The 23,083-nt window shown below is 42.3% G+C and overlaps 1 protein-coding gene across 7 annotated transcripts in view; it reads left to right on the top strand.

Moving 5' to 3' along the window:
- LOC308136564 (pleckstrin homology domain-containing family A member 5-like) overlaps positions 1–23,083 on the top strand; it is a gene marked incomplete at its 5' end in the record, with an annotated part of 81,963 nt that overhangs the window by 26,500 nt on the left and 32,380 nt on the right. For 5 of the 7 annotated variants that reach the window (XM_080504924.1, XM_080504926.1, XM_080504923.1 and 2 more), the window contains 2 exons: positions 18,885–18,968; positions 22,082–22,120. In XM_080504924.1, coding sequence (XP_080361050.1) covers positions 18,885–18,968; positions 22,082–22,120 — 123 coding nt within the window. The remainder of the gene's footprint in view (positions 1–18,884; positions 18,969–22,081; positions 22,121–23,083) is intronic. The other 2 variants (XM_080504927.1, XM_080504931.1) reach the window with 1 other exon arrangement.

Here is a 23,083-nt window from a genome sequence, read left to right as displayed (position 1 = left end):
GCCACACACGTTCTACTCTTCATCATACACTGACATTTACACAGTCTCTCTCTCTCTCTCTCTCTCTCTCTCTCTCTCTCTCTCTCTCTCTCTCTCTCTCTCTCTCTCTCTCTCTCTCTCTCTTTCTCTCTACATCAAAACTTTCCATGACATTATTGGTTTTATCAGAAGTAGGCCAAAGCAGGAGTCTGGCCCTCTGGCAGGCCTACTGAGCATGCTCAGCACTGCTGAAGGCATCAAAACCCTGTTTAGTGCAGCTACATTATCACATTCTCTCTCTCTCTATCTCTCTCTCTCACTCTCTCTCTCTCTCTCTCTCTCTCTCTCGCTCTGTGTTAAATGAAAAGCAACAAATCAGCACATTACACATACAATGATTTGCTCATCGCCTTAATAATAACGAACGTCATAATCATCATTTGTCAACAGTTTTCTTTCATTATTTCCAACGGTTAAAACAGAACTGAAATAATAAAAACAGTCATTGGAATTGTGTGGCATTGACTGGATTTGCCAAATCACAAGAGGAATAACAATTGTTTCCATAAACTACTCTGAGGCTGATTAAGACTGATTCAGAAGATGCGTTATAGCATATAAGTCCCTTGTTCTCATACAAACAGTTTGGTTTTCAGTCACTGAGTCATAAAACATTTTATTGTTGGCTTTTTAAGATTTTGTTGTCGTCATTAAATAGTCCATTTTCTCACGGTGGAGGAGAACACACAGTGTTTGTGAGAGAGAAAAATGAGCTTTGGAGCCCGTAAACGGCCCTATTGGCTGTGATGAATGGGAAACGAGATCAAGACACTTTTAACGGAGAGTTGGGAATCTATAAAGAGGTAATTTAATATAAAAACCTAACTTTTATACAGTGATATGTAGGATCAGTGTATATTTTGTAGTAGCATTAGATTTGGTTCAGCTCAGTGGCCTCACCATGCGCAGCACATGTTTGATTCCCAAAAGCTTCTTCTTAACATTTTTCCATGATCAATGAAACTAAACTCATACTCTCAGGGGGGAAATGAGCTGATGGAATAGACTATTACACATGCTGCGTCGTGCCTTGCTGTAGCTGTATAATCATCCGTTTTATCGTTGGTTATGGGGGCTCCCCGTGTTTGATGATGGGATTGTTGTTATTGGCTATATCAAATCAGCACCAGGGCTTGTAGTATAGGCTCCCAACAGGGTCATTACACCTGAAAACATGAGTTAATGCAGCCATTAGGATCACAGTGAGCTGTGAGCAGCTGTCAGTGTGTCCACTGTGGAAATAAAAAAAAAAAAAACTGAGAGCGGTCAGAGTTGTAACATTTCTCAACCAGCTTGTTCCTGGAGGAGAGTAAAAAAGGCTTGTCAGTGTTTTCACTGCTATTTATGATAATTACTGACATTTCCTGGCTGACTCTTTAAAAACGACTGTAGTAGTTTTTAGGTTTTTTTTAATTTTTTTTATGACCAAATTCTATTTTAGGTCCTAATCCTTGAAGTCTCATAGCTTCAATCAATCAGATCCAAACAATGAGGTAACTCCTTGGCAGTCTAACCATTCAAGTACACTGCAACGAGAGTAAAGCACCCGCAGAGTTTCACCGTCGACCCATTCAGTCTGGAAGCAATACACGTTAGCTCAACAGACCACAACAATTGATTTGTATCTTATATTTGACCCAGTTACCTGAAATAGCATTCATGGGTGAAACTCTGGTCCAGACTACTCAAACGGTTCAAGACATTCGTTCCACAGGCCAGGAGAGTAGGAACTAAAAGCTGCCTCACCTTGTTTCTGCTGACTCTGTGAACGCGAAGGACCTCAGCTGTCTGGATGCTTCATATTGTAAACGCCATATGTATTGTTTTCTACAAAGATTCAAAGCAGAGTCTACTTACTGGAGATGCTCAACTCCAGAGCAGGAAACCCGCAGCTGGAGTTTTGTCACTGTGGGCTCGTCTCCATTTCTAATGGGACACGTGAATAAGAACATTGGTCGGTATGTCTCTAACCTCCTCCAGAGCATTTGGACTCGTGGTTTGGAGATGCAGCTTGTCCTCAAAGGCTGCGTTCACACCGCAGGTCTTGATGCTCAATTCTGATTTGATTTGAAAGACATCAGACACGTATCCCATTTGGTACCACGTATGATCAAGGCCTGGGCCTGGAGTGAAACAATCTGAAATGCAATGTTCACAACGGTCACAAAAGAGATCGGGCGTGGATCACTTGTTAAGCAGAGAATCAGAATTGGGTCGAATTTGCCTGCCGTGTGAACATAGCCAACGTTAACAGCCAGACCGCCTGGAATTTTCAAACTATCTCTTGATTTTTGGGGTTTTCACGTCACAGATTGTGCATCTGTGATGAAGTTTCTGTCCGGCCTCTCAGTGAGCAGAGCTCAATATGTATAGATTTTTCGGAGTGTGGTCACTGCTGTTCTTGGATACAATTGATCCACAAAATGTTTCAGAGGGCCCTTTAACACTTTTAGTCGACCGATGTATTGAAGCTTGATTGCTGCTCTTTGCACTGAATAGTAATTTGACTTCTGGGACTTTGTTTTAAAACCACTTTTCACATTAAACCATAGATTCTCACAGCTTTTATAGAAACTTTTCAAACTTTTCTTTTGACAGTGGTATCCGTCAAAATAGCTGTATGCCCATTTACTGGAGTACAGTAAGTTTGATCAGTGAGGTTTGATGCAGTGTGTTACATAGTGTGATTCTTCTCTTTAATTCTTCATATAAGGACTTTTTGTGTTTCTGAATTCTCAATCTTCACGAGTACATACATAAAAGTGTTGTATTTCCACCAAAGTGCGAGTTGATGACTCGAAGACCTCAAAACTCATTTGGTATCAGTAATAGAATTTAAAAATAAATGCATAAATCTCTTGTAATAATTATACAGGACCCAAAATGACTCATGATTCAAACTTACCAGATACCAAACAATTTTCTGTGTTTGCGAGGACACGTTGAACAAACAATAGGCAGACATGTTGTAGGTCACTCATCGATTGATGTCTAGCCCACCCAAAGGTTTTAGCATTTTCTTTAAACACTTGAATCATACATTATTCATATCCAAATAATGATCTCTGTGTAGGATGTCTAAGGAATATTTTATAAAGAAAAGGCAACGTTTCATTGTAGCGCTTCATGAATTGTCTGTGATATCGCTGGAGTGAAAATTACTTATCTGTAGTGCGTGATAATGGTCCTTTGAACAGCTTTTGTTTACCGAGCCATCATCCACATTTCTTAATCCTTTGGAGGAGTTCAGCAGTTTATCAAATCAATATTACAGTATTGTTTTGTTTTCATGTTTTTGGTTTGTTTTTTTGCATTTTGTTTTTTTATTTTTTTCTTCCCCGTGTGAGCTTTACCAAAGGACATCTTAAAAAAAGAAAGAAGAAGATGTATTTAATGCATATAAAGCATCCTTACATATTTGATTGGCATTCAGCACTTCTGTGTTTCGCTGATATCCTGAAGTGAACAGAGAAAGAAATGCTCCCGCATGCAGGCCCGCCTTGGTGCCAGGGTTATAAGGGGGTTGGACTTGGCACGGCTGGGTGTGGCCTCATGCTGGAGTGCATCACTATTGGTGTCTTGACTTCTAAAGTTTGGAATTTGTGACTGTCAGTGCTGCCAGTGCTCACAAAGCAGCCTGAGCAGTGCAGCGGGTTTGTCCGGGCCCCTCTGCTCTCAAGCTGACCTTCTGTGATGTGACTCACCACTGACCCATTGTACCTTGACAAACACTGATGCTTCACTCATCTGTTGACCTAATTTGCCCATCCCTCTCCTTTGCTTTGTTATTGTGCACATCTTAAGCATCTCGGCATAATCCTTCCAACTACTGTATCTGGTCCCAGATAGGATTCCATATGTCATTAGGAGAGTGAGTTTTGGCGAGCTGGCGTAATTATGTCCAGTGGGGGGTTGAAAATCATTAGAGTATTCAGCTTTCCAAAAACTTCCTGCCAGCCCGAGGGGCTGTGAGCTCCTCTTCCTGTTTCATTGATCCAGTTTTATAGCCTGTGCAAAATGATCTTTTTGCACATTATGATTATGGTAACATTATTTTATGTTGTCAACAAAACTATTTAAAAGGAGCAATTTAATAAATCCGTTGCTCATAGTAAAGAGGGTTTTTTTTACACGGTCATAGTCTGTCACTCTTTAAAGAGACAAACTACCAATAAGTCCTTTGAAAATAGCCTTTTCATGCCTGACTTTTTCATAAAGTGATACAGAATGAGCACAGCTTGGGGAAAAAGGTCAGAACAGAATGCTTTTTTTTCCTTATCTTCAAGGCAGATGATTAACCCATCTCTCATGTTGTGATTTCTCTTGACTTGTATCTTTGTCTCTTTCTTATTGATAAAAATAGCTTGAGAAGTGTGGCTGTGTGACTCAAGAATTAGGTTGTGTAGCGTCAGTAGTGGCTGGTGTCTCCCCTGGAGCATACTATGCTTGCCATGAATTCAAACGTAGTCTTTGTTATGTGTTGTCTTTTACCAGAATGTACTGCTCAAACAAGACGACCATAAATCTTACACTTTTAATTGGTGCTGATGGGTCAAATTCAGGTTTCTTTGAGTATGTGGTCGAAAGAAAATGTCGGTTTTGTCAGCAGGAATTTGATTCAGCTGCAGCAGAGGATGTGCCTCTGCTACGGGGGTAATCAAATATGGATAGATGGAATGTACTCACATGTTGCCGGTCCGCAACATTATCCTCAAGTTTGTGTTGTATTGCAATGAAGCGATGCTGGTTTGCAATTAATTTAAATACGTTGAAACTGTATTTTCATTGTATCAGTATCACTGCTGTGAGATCCCCCTCACATCAAACCAGGAAGGATATTTTCTAATATCCTATTAATCCTATAATCCTATAATATTTATCTAATATGCCATTTAAACCAAATAAATAATAAGTTCATTTGAGAATTACACATAATGAGTACTCTTTAATGCACAATTTCTCATTTTTGTCCTCTCACCCCTTCATATTTTTCACTCCTTGGCAAAATATTTAATTGTCACATCTTTTAGTGTGTAATGTTTTATCCAATATCTGTCTCTTATTTTGTTGGAGTTAGGGTTCACGTTGACGTGTCACTTGTTTTACAGGCATCTGGAGGTTTTCTTGTTTTGCTATATCATAGTTTTTGTTTTGACTTCTCTCTCAGTGGCAATTAGTGTCCTTGTAGTCGATCACAACAACTTAATGAATACAAAACTGTTGCCGAAATGTGATTTGTAATTCACCGCTGATGCTGTGACTCGCTCTTGTCTGGATGTGACAGGAGTTGTTCTTTTTCCAACTCCATCTTAAACACACTGGTAGTTACTCAAGCTAAAGACATTTACCGTTTCACATAGGTACTAGTGCACCACGAGGATGGTCACTTCAGCTGTCACTTCTTGGCTTCGCTTGTCTGGCTTGCTGAAGATAACGTAGGGATATAGAGCAGTTTATGCATGCAGGTTTCTTTCGCCATCCCTCATTAGGAAACGGGGTTGTTGGCAGAGCTCTGCCAAGACTTCAGATTCTTGCTGTCTTCTTGGCCACCAACCACAAGCTGCTGCTACTTGCAGCCGCTTTACCTGCAGATGTTTAGAATGCCAGCAGGTATTAATGTGTGCCCTGGTGACAAAGGAGAGCATGTGGGAGTGTAGGTGGGAGAGGAAAAGAGGCAGAAATGAGAGCGAGTGGGCAGGTAGAATAGGTTCCTCTGAGAGTGGATAAACATGTGAACACTTAGTGATTCCCTTTCCGTTCCTCTCTCTCTCTCTCTCTCTCTCTCTCTCTCTCGGACTGAGTGGGTTGTTAATGAGTCTGAAAGCTTCTCCTTGGCATCTGTCAGCTGAGCTGAAGCCTCTTGTGGAAGGTGGAGCTGAAGAAAAGCACTTGCCCATTGATAATTGGTACAATGTATAGACCAGGGGTGTCGAACTCGGGTCCTGGAGGGCCGAGCCCTGCGTGTTTTCCATGTCTCCCTTCTTCAACACACCTGAACGTCATGATGGTGCCATCACCGAGTTCAACAGAATGCCTGATAATGAGCTGCTCACTGCAGTCAGCTGTGTTGAAGCAGGAGAAGCATGGAAAACATGCAGTGCTCGGCCCTCCAGGACCCGAGTTTGACACCCCTGGTAGAGACATTTCCTCATGCTGTTCTACTTTTCAGCCTAGTATGTATGTTGATGTGTACTGCGCTTAATATCTACAGTTCATTGTTAGCCAGAAAAGAAAATGATGCTCTTCCAAGTGCCAATACCTTCAGGTTACAATAGATAAATCCAATGTCTTATAGGATTAGATGGTGTACACTCATGTACACTACACTCAACCAGTTCAGTTTCAATTTTAAAAAGTGCAAGACAAAATAAGGCTCTCGTCGTCTGTTCAATGCAGTAGAAATACAAATCATAAGCTTGCCTGGCATTGTACAGGTGCAGCAACTGCTTGTAGTCCCAGTTCCTTCACACAATGAATCGTTACTTTACAAGGCCTCCACCTTTCACAGCCAGACTTAAGTGGTGGAGCCAAACCACTCAACAGATCGGAGCTTGTCCACCTTCATAAAGCCTAATGGTGCACAGCCATAAAACAAGGGTAGCTGAGTTTTGGTTTAACATGAAAGTGGCCTTGTTTGGTCGTGCCCCCATTTAAACATGCTCTTGGAACAGTCGCTCAGACTCCCACTCCCACTAAAAGTGCCTCATGAATGAGCTGCCTTTGAATTTTCTGTCAACAGTCTTATATTATTTAAAAAAAAAAAAAAGAAGAAGGGCAAATTACAGCTAATTGCATTTAGTCGGAGCTATAGAAAAAAAGAAAACTCAGCTTTTGGGTTGATAGTGCTTTTGATGTCCCACAAAATGTATTGTGAGGTCCCAACATTTTAATGATCTTTCACAACCGAAGTTTCAGCGCGTCAGATTTTAACAGCTGAAATCCAGGAGATGCACAGATGGGCTATAACTGGCACACTTGGTTGTTGGTGGTACCACTGGTGTCATTTCCTTTTAATCTAACAGATGACCTCAGAGCTGCTTGTACTGTTTCCAAGAGAATGCCTTGATAAACGTGTTGCTGTTGAACACAATGTGTGTATTGTGAGGATTAAAACAGCGAACTGATGCACTGTGCTGATATTTGCAACCCTCCTGTTAAAAAAATTTCCTGAAAATGTGAAGATCTCCAGAGGAAAACCATGCTTCTTTATCACAGTCGATCGTTAAAACCATAACAAAACAGGCTCTCCAGCACAACACAGATGGCTGAACAGCTTGCATCGAGTTCCCCCTCTGACACCTACAGTATTTTTTTGGTGGGCGTCGGAGCATCAAGCTCCACAAATTCATCGTCCACGGATCGGGTCACTACATACCATATCAGATATCCTCCAGATTATTCCCTCGGCTTCCTCTCGGGATATGGTGTCTTTTCTGTGCCGCTGGTGGCGGCCATATCCCGTGGCTCCAAGCTCCAGCAGCATGGGAGGCCCTCCCAAGAGGACTGAGGATAGCTGAAGGTCTTTAGCGCACCCCTCACCCCTCTTTGTAATGGAAACGCGATACATTATTTATGTTGGCGAGCTGGTCAAGGTAGTTCTTATGTGCACTGCTTCTTTGCTGCATTTCCATCCCATAAAAATGCATTTACTATTTGTGGTCATTTTCGTATTGTTGTGAAAACTCTTTTACTTAACAGCTGCGGCCTCAAAAGAAAAGTGTGTGGTATCATTAAAAAAAGAGGAATGGCGTGGTGGTGGGAAAGCAGCCGCTATGGTTGCATTGACGGTCTCTGGGTGTCTTCCTGCACCATTGACTGCACCCAGCAGGTTGATGAGTGGAGGAGCTGCTTGGCTTCTTGAGGTCATTGTCCGGGCTTTTATGTCCTCAATAGCTGCTGGCTCCCTGCTGGACCTACTTGATATTCAGTCCTTTCTCTCAGTTCATCCTATTGAGAGTAATAAGCCCTAACTACATAGCACACTTGCAGCAACTGCGATTGGAAATCACAGCTAAGATACAGTATTGCACTGTTCTGGCATTTGGTGAAGGTGATTTCAACACGTTTACCACTACTTTATTTAAGGCCCATGCAAGAATATTTCTAGGACGAACGTTGGCCAAGTCGTGGCTCATTTTTTTTCCAACGTTCCCCTTTGTCGGGACTTGCTGAAGAATGAGGAGGGAGTTGCATCATCCTGCCAGCTCTCATATCTGAGCTATTAAGCGTCAGAAACAACATGAAAATAATAATCAATTTTGAGAATTCCCCTCTCACACACACACACACACACACACACACACACACACACACACACACACACACACACACACACACACACACACACACACACACACACACCCATCCACCCACTTAGCTTAAGCCACATCACCCCCTCTAACTCTACTTGCCACACATGCTTTTGTTTCATACCAAGTACTCTTTTAGTTAAATGCTGGAAAATGTCATGTTGTTTCTGCATTCTATGATATGATTGTTAACTCTTGCTCGGATCCATCCAACTTCAGACAGAACAAATTCCAGCTGACTATACGGGTGAATCATGCAGGGCACACCCTGAACCAGTCACTAGTCCATCACAGAACAAACACAGATACAGACATCACACACACACACACACACACACACACACACACACACACACACACACACACACACACACACACACACACACACACACACACACACACACACACACACACACACACACACACACACACACACACACACACAGGAGTAGTAAATAGTTGTTTCACAAACGCATAATTAGAAGGACAATAACAACCACAGCAATCTCCATAGTGTCATGACTCCCAGTCCATATTCTCCTGGGACTTAAGGTTTTGTAGATGAGAATCACCGGTAATAGAAATCGAACTTCATAGACTGTCCATACGAATGTCTGTGTATTCACCATTTTGAATGTTTATAGTATATTGTTGTCTATGATTGAATTCCAAAAACAAACAACAGCACCCACGAGTGGTCCAACATGAAAACTACATTGTTGCCATGTAAACATGAAACTTTTCAGAAACAAAAATGTGAAAAAACTGTGTTTTCACTTGAAACGTTGTTGTGTAAATGGGTTAAAACAATCACTCTTATTAAAATTAGACTTTGTACAAAATATATAAAAAAAAATGCTCTTAAACTTATTTAACTCGTATTTCTAACATATCTTTGTTCTCATAATTGACATATTTGTAGAAGTACTAGGGAAAAGCATCCCCCTGACCCAAGGTTTTTCCAGCTCCCCCTCACTGCTGAAAATCATTTATGCACATCGTGCGGTGTGGACCTGCCTGGATACCCTCCTAAATAAACAGTGGGAGTGGAACATGTTTAAATCTGGGATGTGGCTCAGTTTCTCCATGTGGTTGCGGTATGAACGACCTCGGCTGGAACTGGGTTGGCCCATATTTTTTTCCGTGCATTTTTTTTTCTTCCTTCCTTTCCTTTTTTTTTTTTTTCATTTCTTCCACGCGTGGAGGAGTTTGAAAACTGCCCGTGAAGAATAGACCCACGTCGGGATCTCCGTGCGCAGTGAGGGCGTGTGTACGTGTGTATTAGTTTTTAAAGCGCCAGCGGCCCACCTTGCCTGCTTTTTCACATCCGGACCGTGACATCATCGCCTCTCGGGTTTCAAGCGTGTCAGTACTACGGGCGCACGCCGCGCGGCAGTCAGCGCGAGTCCTCGTGCGCAGGGAGCACATCCTCATCATCCAGCATCAGGACAGGGAGCGACACTCCGTACCGCTGTCGTTACATGTGACGCTTCTTCGTTTTGTTTTTGTTTTTGTTTTTTTTCCCCTCCCTCCTCTTTTCTTTATTCTGCACGTTTCCCCCACCTGATCGACTTCGCCGCGGTCTTCCGCCAAGCCTGGACGTTCACCGGATCGTTTTCTTTGTAAGTACGAACCTGCTGCGACGGTAACGCGCTCAGGGATACGTGGTGTTTAATCACAGTGGTTATTGTGATGGTTGCGGCGCTGTGAGCGGGATTGTATTCGGATGGCAGCCTTGCCTACTGTATTGCGGTTCTCAGTCGGCTCTGGTGAGGCTCCACATCAGCGGTTCTGCCGCCTGCTTCTCTTTAATGCACATGCAGCGTTTTGCTCTGGACACACGCCACTGGTTCGCCCTGCGCGCGTCGTCCTTCCTTCGGCTTCACTGTAAATTGCTGCAATGACTCCTCTGTGGGAACAGTTGTTTTCTTATATTTTGAAGTTATCCTGTTTTTTTAGGATGTGGAAAAAACGGTTGTACACTCGGGATTTACAATTTCAAAGTGATGCGTTAAAGAAACAAGAAAAGAAAAAAGAGAGTCCCAACTCTTTTAGTTCTCTGTTTGCACATCATTAAATAGAAACCCCTAGGGGAAGTGTGTAAATAAATACTATCTGAGACGTTCTGTCTGGTTATTTGTCAGTTCAGCCACGGTGTCATCTTGATGCAAATCAAATCTCTTTTTGTTGCTGTTATGAATGCTTTAAACTTGTAATCTGCCAGTTGTAATAGACTCTTTACAGCTACTGAAGCCCCCCCCCCCCCCCATTTTTTCATTATTTCTGTTAACATTCACTTAACTGCAAGCAGTCCTGCATCAACACAGCTTTCACCTCATGACTATTTTCTTAAAGTTCTGTACCGGACAGCTGATCTGGTCCATCTGTAAAAACTTTTAAATAACGGTTATGTCACAATTATAAATTGCACAAGCTCTGTATGTATATTCTCTCTGACCCCAAATGGCAGCCGTTGCATCATTGAAAAACAATACATGTATCATATTAACATTGCTTATTTATCTTTTGCTGTTTGCTGTAATCGATAGAAACAAGCACACTAATAAGCGGTTGAACCTGTTCCTCGTGTTGCTGTTGGACTTGACCTTAGACAGCATGCTAACAGTCTTGATTAGTACATTTTTTTATTTTTTTTTTCCTTTGCGAGTTGTGGATGATGGCCAGGCATCCTTCTCTCAAGAGAGCCTTTGATTTTGACTGCTCGTAGTATTTCTGCAGAGGGCTTTCAGGTCTGGTGGTGGTCTGATGGATTGATTGCTGGATATAGAGCATGAAGTGGGTGTTGGCATACAGCCATTAAGCATCACACAAGTTGACCTATACATAGCACGCAGTGCTTCGCCGCCGTACAATCTCCCTCCGAACTCCCGAAGAAGGATGAGATTTGCTGTCCTCGTAGATACGGTCACTCACCATCGCAGTCGAAGTTGTTTGAATCATTCGTTCGACAGACAAAATGTACTTCTGTGCTCTGGTTGGGAGTGGAGCACTGATGGTTGGGAGTGGAGCACTCATCGTTCAGTGCTCCACTCCCCCGCAAAACTTTTCAGACCATTCATGAACGGCTAGGCTTGAAGAGTGTGCCGTAAATGGCACGTGCATATTTTTTTTGTGGGCACTGCAGAATATGTCGAGAAGAAGACACACGATCATTAAATAGTAGTCCTCGGTGATGGAGATAAACAGATGTCTTGGCTATTCATTCAGCACCCGGCGCTCACTGAGCAGAACACATTAAAGAGAAGAGAAGGGTGGAGCCACATTTGGTTTTAATCTACAAGGCAGCCCTGTAGCCTGCTACCATACTGTCATTGTCAATTGTTTGACTTTCTCAGAGATATAGGGATGCAGTGTGTGAGTCCCCCATAGTATTCTGTGGTGTCCTCTGTAGTATTTTCTTCTCTTTAGTAAAAAATAAGCGTGTTTGCTTTGTATGACAGCGGGAGAGTTGTTCATTCGTTTTGCTGAAAGTATTCAGCGGTGGGTTTGTTTTACCCAGACTGGTAGCCCTTTGGTAGCCCCGTCAGTTCTGCAACATTTAAGGTTGATGCTCAGTTAATTTGCTTCTGTATGCTAATGCCTTGGGGAAAAAAAACAAAACCTCAATCACTTGCTGTGTCTTCGTACTGTTGACTTCAGACTTTATGGTGCAGACACAAAAAATGCACAAGGTAATGTTGAACCTTTAATGCAGGACAAGTATATGTTAGTTTCATTAGGTATTCACTATCCCACACTCTCTATCTCTGGGCTACTTCTTTAGTATTATTTTCACTGCCACATTTCTGTTCATTTTCTCCAATAGACCCATAAAGCTATGATAGCTACAGTACAGTTGTGATTTGTGAATCACAGTCGATTACATTTTCCTTTCTGCTGTATTGCATGCATGGCTCATATTGCTTTTGACAGAGCTGGAAATTGATTGTGGAGGTGTCAACGAGGGGGGTTTACAGAGGCTGAAAATGAAAATGGAAACTTTCTTATGCGTGACTCATTTTGAAAGTTCATTTCGTGGTCCGTCTCGAACCCTTTAAGGAACCATTTCTTGTGGCGTCATGAGGAGGAACAGTTGTAGCATGTGACTGGTGGGAAGACCACAGCAGTGCCTTTTTGTGCACGTCGACATCGCATGTAAAGTTTCACTTCAGTGTTCTTCTTTCCCCGACGGCTCGTTTCCATGGCTCTGAAAATCTTCTTGAATCGCCTGCTCTGCTGAGTCACCTTGACACACTTTGCACACAGACTCAGCTGCTTCAATGGGGGCAGCTTAATTTGATTATTTGTGTGAATAAAAAAAATAAAAAAATCTGATTTGTAGCCGTGGTAGAGCAGCTGGTTTCTGTGGTTAAGTATAGAGGTCTAAGGTGAAAGTCAAAGCTTAACAATGCTGCAGCTGATGCCATGAGAGACGTCTCTGCTGCAAATATTTTAGCTTGGTGCCAGATTTCCAGTTTTCTTAAGCTATTTCTTTTTCCAAAATTAGGTAAAGATGCAGTAGATACTCCTCATAGTCTCACTTTGCTCCATGTAGCTGTGACATGTTATCTGTTATCTGGGTTTGTGGGCGCTGCAATATCTTTTTTTTTTTTTTTTTTTTGTCTTTTCTTTTCTTTTTTTAAACTTTTCCCTTACACACACACACACACACACACACACACACACACACACACACACACACACACACACACACACACACACACACACACACACACACACACACACACACACACACACACACGCATTCGTAAAGCGCCGAGTCTGCTTATTCAGCTCAACCTTTGTGCGCAGGGCTATTCATACCACCAGCCACTGTCCATGTGGTATTGAAGAGACTCAGTGCAGTCCAGTTCCTTTTCATACTGGTTCGGACTACCTACCTGATAATGCGGATGCCCTAATTAGTGCTGCGCTCCTCTAATGTTATCTGAGTTTCCGTCTGCATAATAGGATTAAATTTAGGAGTATTAGCAAGAGAATTAGTATTACTACAAGGCTGTGTTTAGTGAGTTTTAGTTGGATTTGCTGAGTGAGGGACCAAGACACTTCTTTAAAAAAAAAAAAAACTCTTGTGGAGTTTGCTTAAAAGTTGGGTTGCTTTATCTTTGTATACCACGACAAGCAGTGTACAAGCGAGTTTTCAGACTCGATGTCTGTAAAAATGTCCTGACTCATGCTACGGTGAGGTGCTCAGTGCTGTATATCGTCAGATCATTACCCTCAGGAAATAAATTACTTTGTTGTTCTGACATGCCTATGCAGTCCTTGAGAACTCGGATGGCCCGCTGGTTGTAGCCTTGAAGCAGCTTCAAAGTTGCTCTATTGAAAATAAGTAGGACGTTTTTGCCGGATATTGCCAGATTTGAAGACGTCATAAGGTGACTGAAGAAGAAATGGATTTCTTTGCTTCAAATTTCCCAAACTTAAAGGATAATAGAGGGGCTGGGAACATAGAGCTATGGATACAGATTTAATAGACCACTATAACATCAAGACGTGTAGGTGATCGACTGCTGAGATGGAGGAACTTCTGCATTTTCAGATCATTTTATCTTACACAGCAGCCGCGTGTCTGGTGTTATTAAAATATTCTAAGTCATCAGTTTCTTCTGTGCTGAGTGTTTCACATAAACCTACTTATATTGATCCTTAGTTCATTCTAAAATATCACACAATGATCTTTTGAATTAATACTGTATATTAGCTCGTTCCCAACCTGTGTTCCAGAACCCACTTGGTGTGGGCCAGAGACATCAAGGAGAAGCTTTTCTGGCTCTGGGACTGTCAAAATTCAATCTGCACATGTCAAAGAAAGCTAGAATACTTTCTAGAATATAAAGCAGACTTGGGAAATGTGTATCGTGAAGCCTCCTGTGTTTTGCTCTGACCGGGGGTGACCACCAGTGTTTTTCTTCAATAATTATGTTTTCATTAGAGTTTAGAGTGGAGGCCTGCAGCCTTCCTTAGAGATAATCTGAGGGTTCCAGGAAAAAAAAAAGATTGGGAACCAATGGCTTAATGAATGGTTTAATGAATGTGAATTCCTTGACTCAAGGTCACGTACCATCAATCAAATGTCTTCCTCCCTCGCTCATTCAGCACAGAATAGATAATTATTGTGTGCGCCTGTTCATTGTCACTGTGTCACAGTCCCGAATGTGTATCTTTGTATAAATTCCTCATGTTCATATTTCAGGCTATTCTCAGAGACTCTGAATTGTTCCATTTTCAACATAACAGCCAGAGGAAATCCCCTTCAGCTTTAAACGTGCTCCTAACGCAGACACATACCACCACAACTGTGTTTAACTTTCCATTTTCCTTTTGGCCTGCAGAAAATTAACATGGGATAATATCAGTAAGTGTGTTCTTTCTCAGATATATTTTTCTTAGCTATTTTGTGTTCCCTGTAGATTCAAACAAATAATCTGAAAGATTTCACATAGAATTAATTCAATATCCCTGAACAGTCCGGCAAATGTTGTTTTGCTGAACGTGTCCAGTGGATGACCATCAAAGATACTTCATGAGGGTACAGTGGGGCCCCTAAGCTCCGGTGTTAAAATCCAGTGACATGTTGTCGAGCCCTTTCACCCTCGCCCTAATGTCTGGATCCTTCTTGGAGCGTCTTAGTTGTTTGTTGTTAAACTGCAGTAGAGGGGAGCAGCGGATCAAAGACCCACCCAGAGTAATAAAAGCTTAGCCCGTGGAGTGCCGGAGTGACCTCCAGACCTTAAGCCCTTCATTACCGCAGCTCACTGCTAATTATTGTGGACAGTAGAGTTGAGAAGCCAGACCACTGCCCAAGTCTTTGCACTGCGGGGAGATCAGCTCTTACTACCTCTTCCAGTTCCCCACCGACGTCCAAGTGAGATTAAGGGCAAAATTAACCTCTCAGCCACGCCCATCACATAAACCAATAGCTCTCTTTGGTACCTAAAGTGAAATTTGACTCCTGCACAAAGAGCACATGATGTTTTGTCCTGATTGGGGTTTAAAAAAAAAAAAAGTTGCACATGCTCCACCTCCCGAAGAGAACCGTGATTTTTTTCAAACTTAAATGTGGACTGTATTGACCACAGACCACATCCTGGAGAATGTGTGACTATTTTAAATAGTTCTAAGCTACAATTAGTGAAAATGTGTATTGTAGAAACATATCTACTCAGAAAGGCATTTTCCTTTGAGCTGTTTGCAGTCTGTCCTAGTTTGTTTTAACAGTGGCTTTTGTTGTTGACTTTGAAAACATTATTACCGAGTGACGCTTTGAGCGGACTCCCAAGTTTTATAAGACAAGTCAATCAGCCGACATATTTCGGCAGTAATTGTTTCGCATTGGGATCCTGTCATGTTTGATATCGGCTCCTGACGCCATATGGAAGCAGGAAATAGATTTTGAGCGGAATTCTCTCTTCGTTGTCAATGCTGTCACAGTTAAATGGTGAATGTCCCTCCTGTGTAGCATAAATAGGATTTTTAAAAAGCTGGAAGTGTCGATCTGTAAAAGCGCGCTGTTGTTACCCTTGGACGACATCGAAGGTGATATTTTCCACAGAGAACGTAGCGTAAGGAAAAATCTGTGTTGTACCATCCTGCTTGATTTAAGCCATTGTGACACAGTCACGGTGTTATTTCACAGCCTGCCATGTTTTCCTGTAAGGTTCAATCACTTTATTGAACCTTTTAGAATTGTGAAGTGGGTCCATGTGTATTGATGAGCCCTTGGTTGCCCATGACTCTGTTGCTGCTTCACTGCTTTTTCTTCCTTGGACAACCTTTAGTATATTGTAAACACTACAGTATGGGAAGCATCCCAGTTGTCACAATTTAGTCCTTGTTACCTCCATGTGTTGCGCATGATCTCATCGCTTTGGTCACATCATCAAGGCAACAGAGCCCCCTTCTCTGCAGCTTGCCTCTTCAGCGCCATTTTAGCTGAATATTCAACACAATCTACTTGCGTCTTTTCGTTGTTCCTACCCATTTAGGCATTAGACCGACATTTTCAAGACACAATTGTAGCTGGTTCACGCATCTGCTTCTCATAAGGCTGCTAATCAGATGAGGATCCATTACCCACTCTGGAAGATGGACTGGTCAGATGACCTTGCGCCTCTTGCTGATTAAACACGCCCACACTAACCCCGCACCCACCCAGGGGGTGGTGGGGGTGCCGGTTCAGTGTGAAAATCACTCTCACCTCAGATGTCAGCGTTCATGATGTCTTGGCTGATCCTTGCATAGAACCTATTTTGTTTCTTGTGGTGTCTCGCCACAATTCCTGCCATAGGCATACATTATCAGGTCTTTTTTCAGCTCTAATTTCTTGTGGCTATTTATTTAATCTATGTTTAATATTGTCTCATAAAAAGCTAAAACTGAGCACAAGGTATATCCTGTAGAAGTCCCCTGCTTCAGCAGCAATCGAGCTGGGCCTGTCAAGTTGCTCTATCCCAGTGCGCTGGTTTGTTGTGTTTCTCCTGCTTCTCAGAAAAATGTTTGGGTGTCTTGTGGCTACAGTAGATATTTGACTTGTTGTCTTTGGATGTTCTTACTTTGCCAGTTTCTTTGGGCATCTTGTGTGCGACCGGCTTGTTTTAGCTCGTGTGCAGAACATACTCACTGTACCATCACTCAGGACGGTTGGGAGTTCACCGGCCAAGCCGCCAGACCATAAAGAAGCTGAAAACTGCACATACTTCTAGACAGGATGTTGATTCCTAGTGGGATTGGCACAGGTAACTCCTCCTTTAATGTTTATCAGTCGGTTTTATTGCCCTTATATTGCTGAAACGAACATGCATCAATATGTTTGGAAATTGTCTTTAAAAAGTGTCAGCAGCTTAACATGTGAAGCTGTGTTACATCCCAATCCCATGGAAAGAAGCACGATAATATCTTCTATAAATTGCAGTATTCATTGTCTTGATGGGTGATGACGGTAGCTGCTTTGTTACATACGTTGCTGAAAGCATCCAGTATGGACTCAAGCACCGACTGAAGAAGATGTCTGTAATCAAAAGGCATTCAAAGCCAATGATTAGTTAGAAGTGCATAATTTATAGATGGAGTTATACATTTTCACCTCTTTTCCTTCTACCCTTTCCCAGAGTACCACTTGAAACGAGACTTGATGTGCATGCATTAAATCATGATTCGAAAAAGAAAATTGAAGCCTGAAGACCTTTGCAGATCTTGCCATTACTTCATCTTAAAGTTGTGCACGTAACCATATGCACTGTATGGCTACAGCTCCTTTCTTCTTTTGAATGTGCAGCCAGCCAACATGCGGAGCAGCGTCGGCTTGTGCAGAAGATACCAGAAAAAATATGGTGCTGTTGGCCTGGCCCAAGACCGCACAGAGTCCTCTGCCAACGGTGCCTCCAGTAATTATAGACCAACGCTGTGGAGACTGTTGCTCTCCCGGCTAAACTGAAACTAAACCCCCTATTTCATACTTGGTATTTGCTCTTTTCAGGACATGAGCAGCCCATGTTTAAAAACGGTGTTATTTTTGGGCTGTAGTTTGACTCTCTTCTGTTTATAGATCGGCCTGAGTGAGTTGAAATATAAATGTCCAGCACGTAAAGGCAGCCGTAACTTTCACATTGACTTTGTTGTTTACATCAACAGGGCCTCTTTTTGTTCCCCCCACCTCGTTACCTCTTGTCTTTGTTAATCTTTGCCGTTGTCAATATATCTGAATCATACATGTACGGTATTTTTTTGCTGACTGATGGTTTAATCAAACAACCATTGATTTTTCCGCGTCTGAATGAGCTGATGAATTGTCAGTGGATGTTGGATTAATTGTGCCGTTATAGTCATAATTCTGATAACACAGCGCGCACAGAAATCTAATGTACTGTTGCCAGTATCACTGAGAAGCAGTGAAGCTTGTAATTCTTCCCGAGAAGTTTCACAAAACCCTCTGCAGCGCTCGGGACATCCACTTCCTCACAGCTTTGACCAGCTTTCTCTCCTTCAAAGACTGCGCGGTCTGTGTCCTGTTGTACCAATTATGCCCGGGTGGAAGTCACTGTGGGTTGCTGTAATTGGCCAACTGGATGGGTGGGTGGCATCTTGTGTCCCTCTGTCATTAGCCGTTGAGTGTAGGACGGCAACACATGGAAGCCTGTAGATTCTGTAAGTAGTTGCGAAACACAATACTAAACGGTTCTAATCTGAGAATGAAAATGCATTTGCTTTGGCTCTTTTACTACACAGCTTCTTTCAGCATTGTTTTTTGGCGCACTTTTTGCCATACTGTGTCCTTTTTCATTGCCTTGTAATATTGAGACACACCTGCATTTACGATTTGAATGATTGGTGTGGTTTTGGACTCTTCCTCAGGGGGCCCTCTTGGCTCGTATCTAAAACATATTTACAGCAATAATCGGCATATGTGGAAGTTATTGTTCAAGAGGAATCGACTGTTATTTTTACTAACATGCATGCATTGCCTTCAGACATTAATCACTCCTCCTTTGTCCGCTCTCTCCCCATTTCCAATAGTCATAATGAGCGGAAGGTGACCTGCAAGCATCCCGTCTCAGGCTTACCCTCTCAAGACAACTGCATCTTTGTCATCAACGAACAGTAAGTCATTTGTTTTTGCCCTCAGAATGCCGCCGGGCCGCATTTTCAGCACTACAGTATGTCGTTGTAACTCCCGATGGGTAGACAACACTGCATAAGTCCGTGCTTTGCATCATCTCTTGGCCGTTCCCCTCGTTTAGTTGGGAAAACTCAATTCAATGCGCCCTCAGTTCTCCATCTTCATCCTTAGGAATGAGAACGAGCCTTCTGTACGGACTTTTTAGACTCATGTTGGATGCTTTTATCGCTTTAAAGATTTTGTTGACTATAAATGAGGCTTTTCTTGAAATTTCAAGGCGTGATTATTGATCTTGAGCGGCCTGATCACATGCGGATGAAATGCAGAGGGACAGTACTTTGCATCCTTTCCTGTGTCCTGGTATAAACTATGATTCATGGGAACGTCTTCTTCATCCACGCAAGGTTGTGTCCTTTAACAGAGTTACAGCCATGTGAAAATCTACCCTTCTCCCAGCATCACATGTTTGCTGACATGCTGGTTTCAGAAACCAGTCATCATGAGCTTTCACTCACAAGGGGAATGACTCCACATACATGTCAGGCTAAACTTAGTTTATGTCCACCTAAGGAATGATCCTTGTTGCCTTAACACATTTGCCCACCGATAACTTTTTTTTTTAACCCTGCTCTGCCCTGGACAAAGTCAGACGCTCCGCCGAGACATTGGTAAGATGTCCAGCACAGTGCAGAACTGGACAGACAACCACATTGGAAATCTTCTCCGTCTTCACTGCTTCCCTTTGACCTCACCTGAAAGCTCACTAAATAAACACACGTCCAACTGTCTCACATCACAACCCCGTACCCTGATGATGATGTCAGTTTCCATGGCTCCCTGCAGTCCTCTCAGCTTGGTGTTGTGCAACATGTATCAGCTCTACTTAGCATTTCAATTACCTCAGACATCCCTGTCATAGTGGATCTCCCACAATGCTACATTGCTGCACTGAAGTTACGCTGTCACAACTTGCGTCACTTAGCTTCGCAGTGAATGCTAAAAATGTTCTCGTTCAATGTTACTGTGTTAAATACTGTCAATCATGGAGAGAGATTTCCTATTAGATAAAAGAAAAAATATAAAAAAAATCTATTTTTTTTTTGGGGGGGGGGGGGTGGAATATGCTATATTGAGCTGTATTTGCCTCCGAATCCATCCGAGCTGCATTTTATGCAGACTGAGTCATTTGAACATGGCTGTGAAGAAGCTTGTTGCACCAGAACTGTCGCTCTGCACTCTCCTGACACATTCCTCTCTCCACTGTGTCGATCTCACGTCTCTGCTGTTTTTCGCGCTAAGAAGCACAGCACGCTCTTGTAAGATGATTTCTCATTTAGTAACTTGTGTGCTCGATGCAAAATGAGTGTCTAACTGAAGAGGTCAGCTCAGGGAAGGACGACCGGAATGAAGAAAGACGACGCCTTGAGCCTTGAATTTAAGTTTATTGCTGTATGTTTGGCTGTGTTCTTGCAAAAATAATAAGGGTGAAAATCTTCACCCTGGACAAGTTTCGGGGGGGGGGGCAGGCAAAGACGGATTTAAACTGCCGCGGGGATAAAGAGGCCCGGCTGAAAATCTCTCCCTAATCTGCTCTGCACTTTGGATACATCCACAACACAAATCTTGCCTTTGGTTTGGGTTTATCATCAGGCCAGTCTATTTCAAACAACAGACATTAAGAGGCATGAGCAGCATGACTGCATAATTTAGATCGGGGGGGGGGACCTGCAAGTGTAGAGCCAAGCTGTAGTTTTACCTGAGTCTTCAGACCAATTCCAACCATCCCTGTGATGGCAACGGCAACAATACAGACAGACACTCGGATGTTGCTATGCCACAATGCTTTTGATGTCTCTGTTGATGAAGGCTCTTGCTCACATTTTTAATAAGCTCTACTGACCATGAACACCGCCAGTATCGTTCTACCTTTCTCACACCTCAAGGTTCAGTCTCGACTTATGGAGTTTGCTCACGCTTGTTTAAACACTCTGCAGGAACACCACAAAGCATCGCTACTGCTGTGTTCCAGAGAAACCAATCGGGGCTAATATTTGAGCATTAACCTTCCCTAATCTGATTTCATATTGCTCCTGGGATCTACAGTATATGCTGTCACTCACACTTATGCTCTCAACCTTGTTATGGTGTACGAGTAACAACTCAAGTCGTGGCTCAGTTCTGTATGTGACATCTGGGTTCACACACCACTGTGAATGTCACATTACTGTATATGTGTGTGTGTGTGTCTCTATTTTTAGTGACCCACATGGACATGTGTAAGCAAACGGAGGCTATTTTTGTAGAATTCCTCACATGTTAAACCATGTTTAGCAAACCCACCACATGCTCTGAGCGCTTCATGTAAACAACCTGTAACTGTGGGACATTAAGCTTTTTTGGGGGGGAATATTTACTTTTTGATGTATCCGTCTGTGAAACAAATGGATTCTTCTTCCAGAGCAACAATATTACAGATGCACACTGGCAGAAATGACTGTGAAATAACAAGCTGCTCCATGATGATGGATTTCATTCACATTACCCACACTGGGATGCAGCTCAATGATTAAAAAAAAAAAAAAAAGACAGTCGAGCAGGATAAGAGGCTAATCAGACATAGAGGTGGAGGCTCCATCTGTTAAAATAGAGAAACTTTTTTTTTTTGGTCATTTGTCTTGATACTAACTTTGGTGATTGATTATAATCAATGTTGCAGAACTGCTCAACAGACACATCTCTAAAAACATACATTTGTGTTTTCTTTTAATCATAAAAACAAGGCTTTTATGTCAAGTCTTTATTTAGTTTCTTTATTAACTTGTACCGTTAAAATTATAATGTTTCACTGTAATCCAAATTAGCCAGCAAGTAAGTAAACACTCTCAGTCCATCTAAAAACTAGGAGTTTTGAAGTTCCTGCAGTGTTAACGCACGAAAAGCAATCGTAACTCAGATTAGTGTTTTACCTGGTGTAACCTTTCCTGACTCTCCAGCAGACGGTCAAAGGTTCATATAACAGCTACCGCTATTGTTCAGCTTGGCCTTCAAAAGTGACTGAAATTCTCAACAGGTTTCTCTTTCTTCTATTTTGTAGTGTGAATTGTGGGAAATTGTGTCACCCGGCGTTTCGCAGGTAATGCACTTGTAGGCGCACACAAATAAATGTGTGTTTTTTTTTCTTTCGCTGTTGTTTGTATGTGAAACACTTGAACCCCCATGTGTCTGTTAATAGTCGTTCTTGTTGCACACTAACAGCAGACTGTGGCTGTGTTGAATGATGTTTTGCCTGATGAATTGTCATGTATTTGCACTGCAAAGTCCCACAAGGTGCACTTTTACTGTCTGAACTACTGAACAGCGAGACGGGGGGAGACGCTTCACTTGCCGATGTTTAGCCATAGGTCAAATGGCACATCCTTTGTGAAAGCCGATCTGTAGAACAAATCTTTCAGAGCACAGTCATGGTTGGCAGTTTTATGGTTTCCCAGGAAATCAAAGAGAAATCTGCTTCCTTCACTTCTAACAAAAGAGTTGCTTCATCATTAGCTCAAAGACATACAAAACAGAGTTGTTGAACACTCGCTGATACACGCTGCAACGAAAAGGTGATTTCCCTTGCCCTGCCAATTATAACTGCACAGGCTTCAATGCTGAGGATCCTTGTGTTGTTCCTGTGCGACTCTACAGTTGTGTGATTTTCTCATTTTGCATATTGCCATCGAATATATGTAAATACTACCCGGATCAACTTTCTCTTGCTGCTTCGTGTTAAATAACAAGCCCTAACAAACAGAAAACCACGTCACACACTCAAGACAATTAGCATCATAAATTAAGATTAAGTTAGTAGACGAGTGTAAATCTTTGTTTTATTAGCTACCTGATTGGACTTGCAACATTCTTAAATGTTTCTCCCAATGTGTGATCTGAGCATGCGTGCTTCTTCTTCTGTGTGTTTTGTTCATTAAAAAAGATAAAAAAAAAAAAAAAAAAAAAGTCCCGTTCAGCAGCACACAAAGGTGCATTTCTGCAGGAATGCTGTGTGGTCAATTTAAAATGCACCCTCAGCCACTCAGTTCAGTGTTTTTTTTTCCCC

This window comes from Blennius ocellaris, assembly GCF_963422515.1.
Source record: "Blennius ocellaris genome assembly, chromosome: 11".
In the NCBI taxonomy this organism is placed as follows: domain Eukaryota; kingdom Metazoa; phylum Chordata; class Actinopteri; order Blenniiformes; family Blenniidae; genus Blennius; species Blennius ocellaris.
The sequence above is the reverse complement of the archived record's forward strand: the minus strand, read 5'-3'. Positions and strand labels throughout refer to the sequence as shown.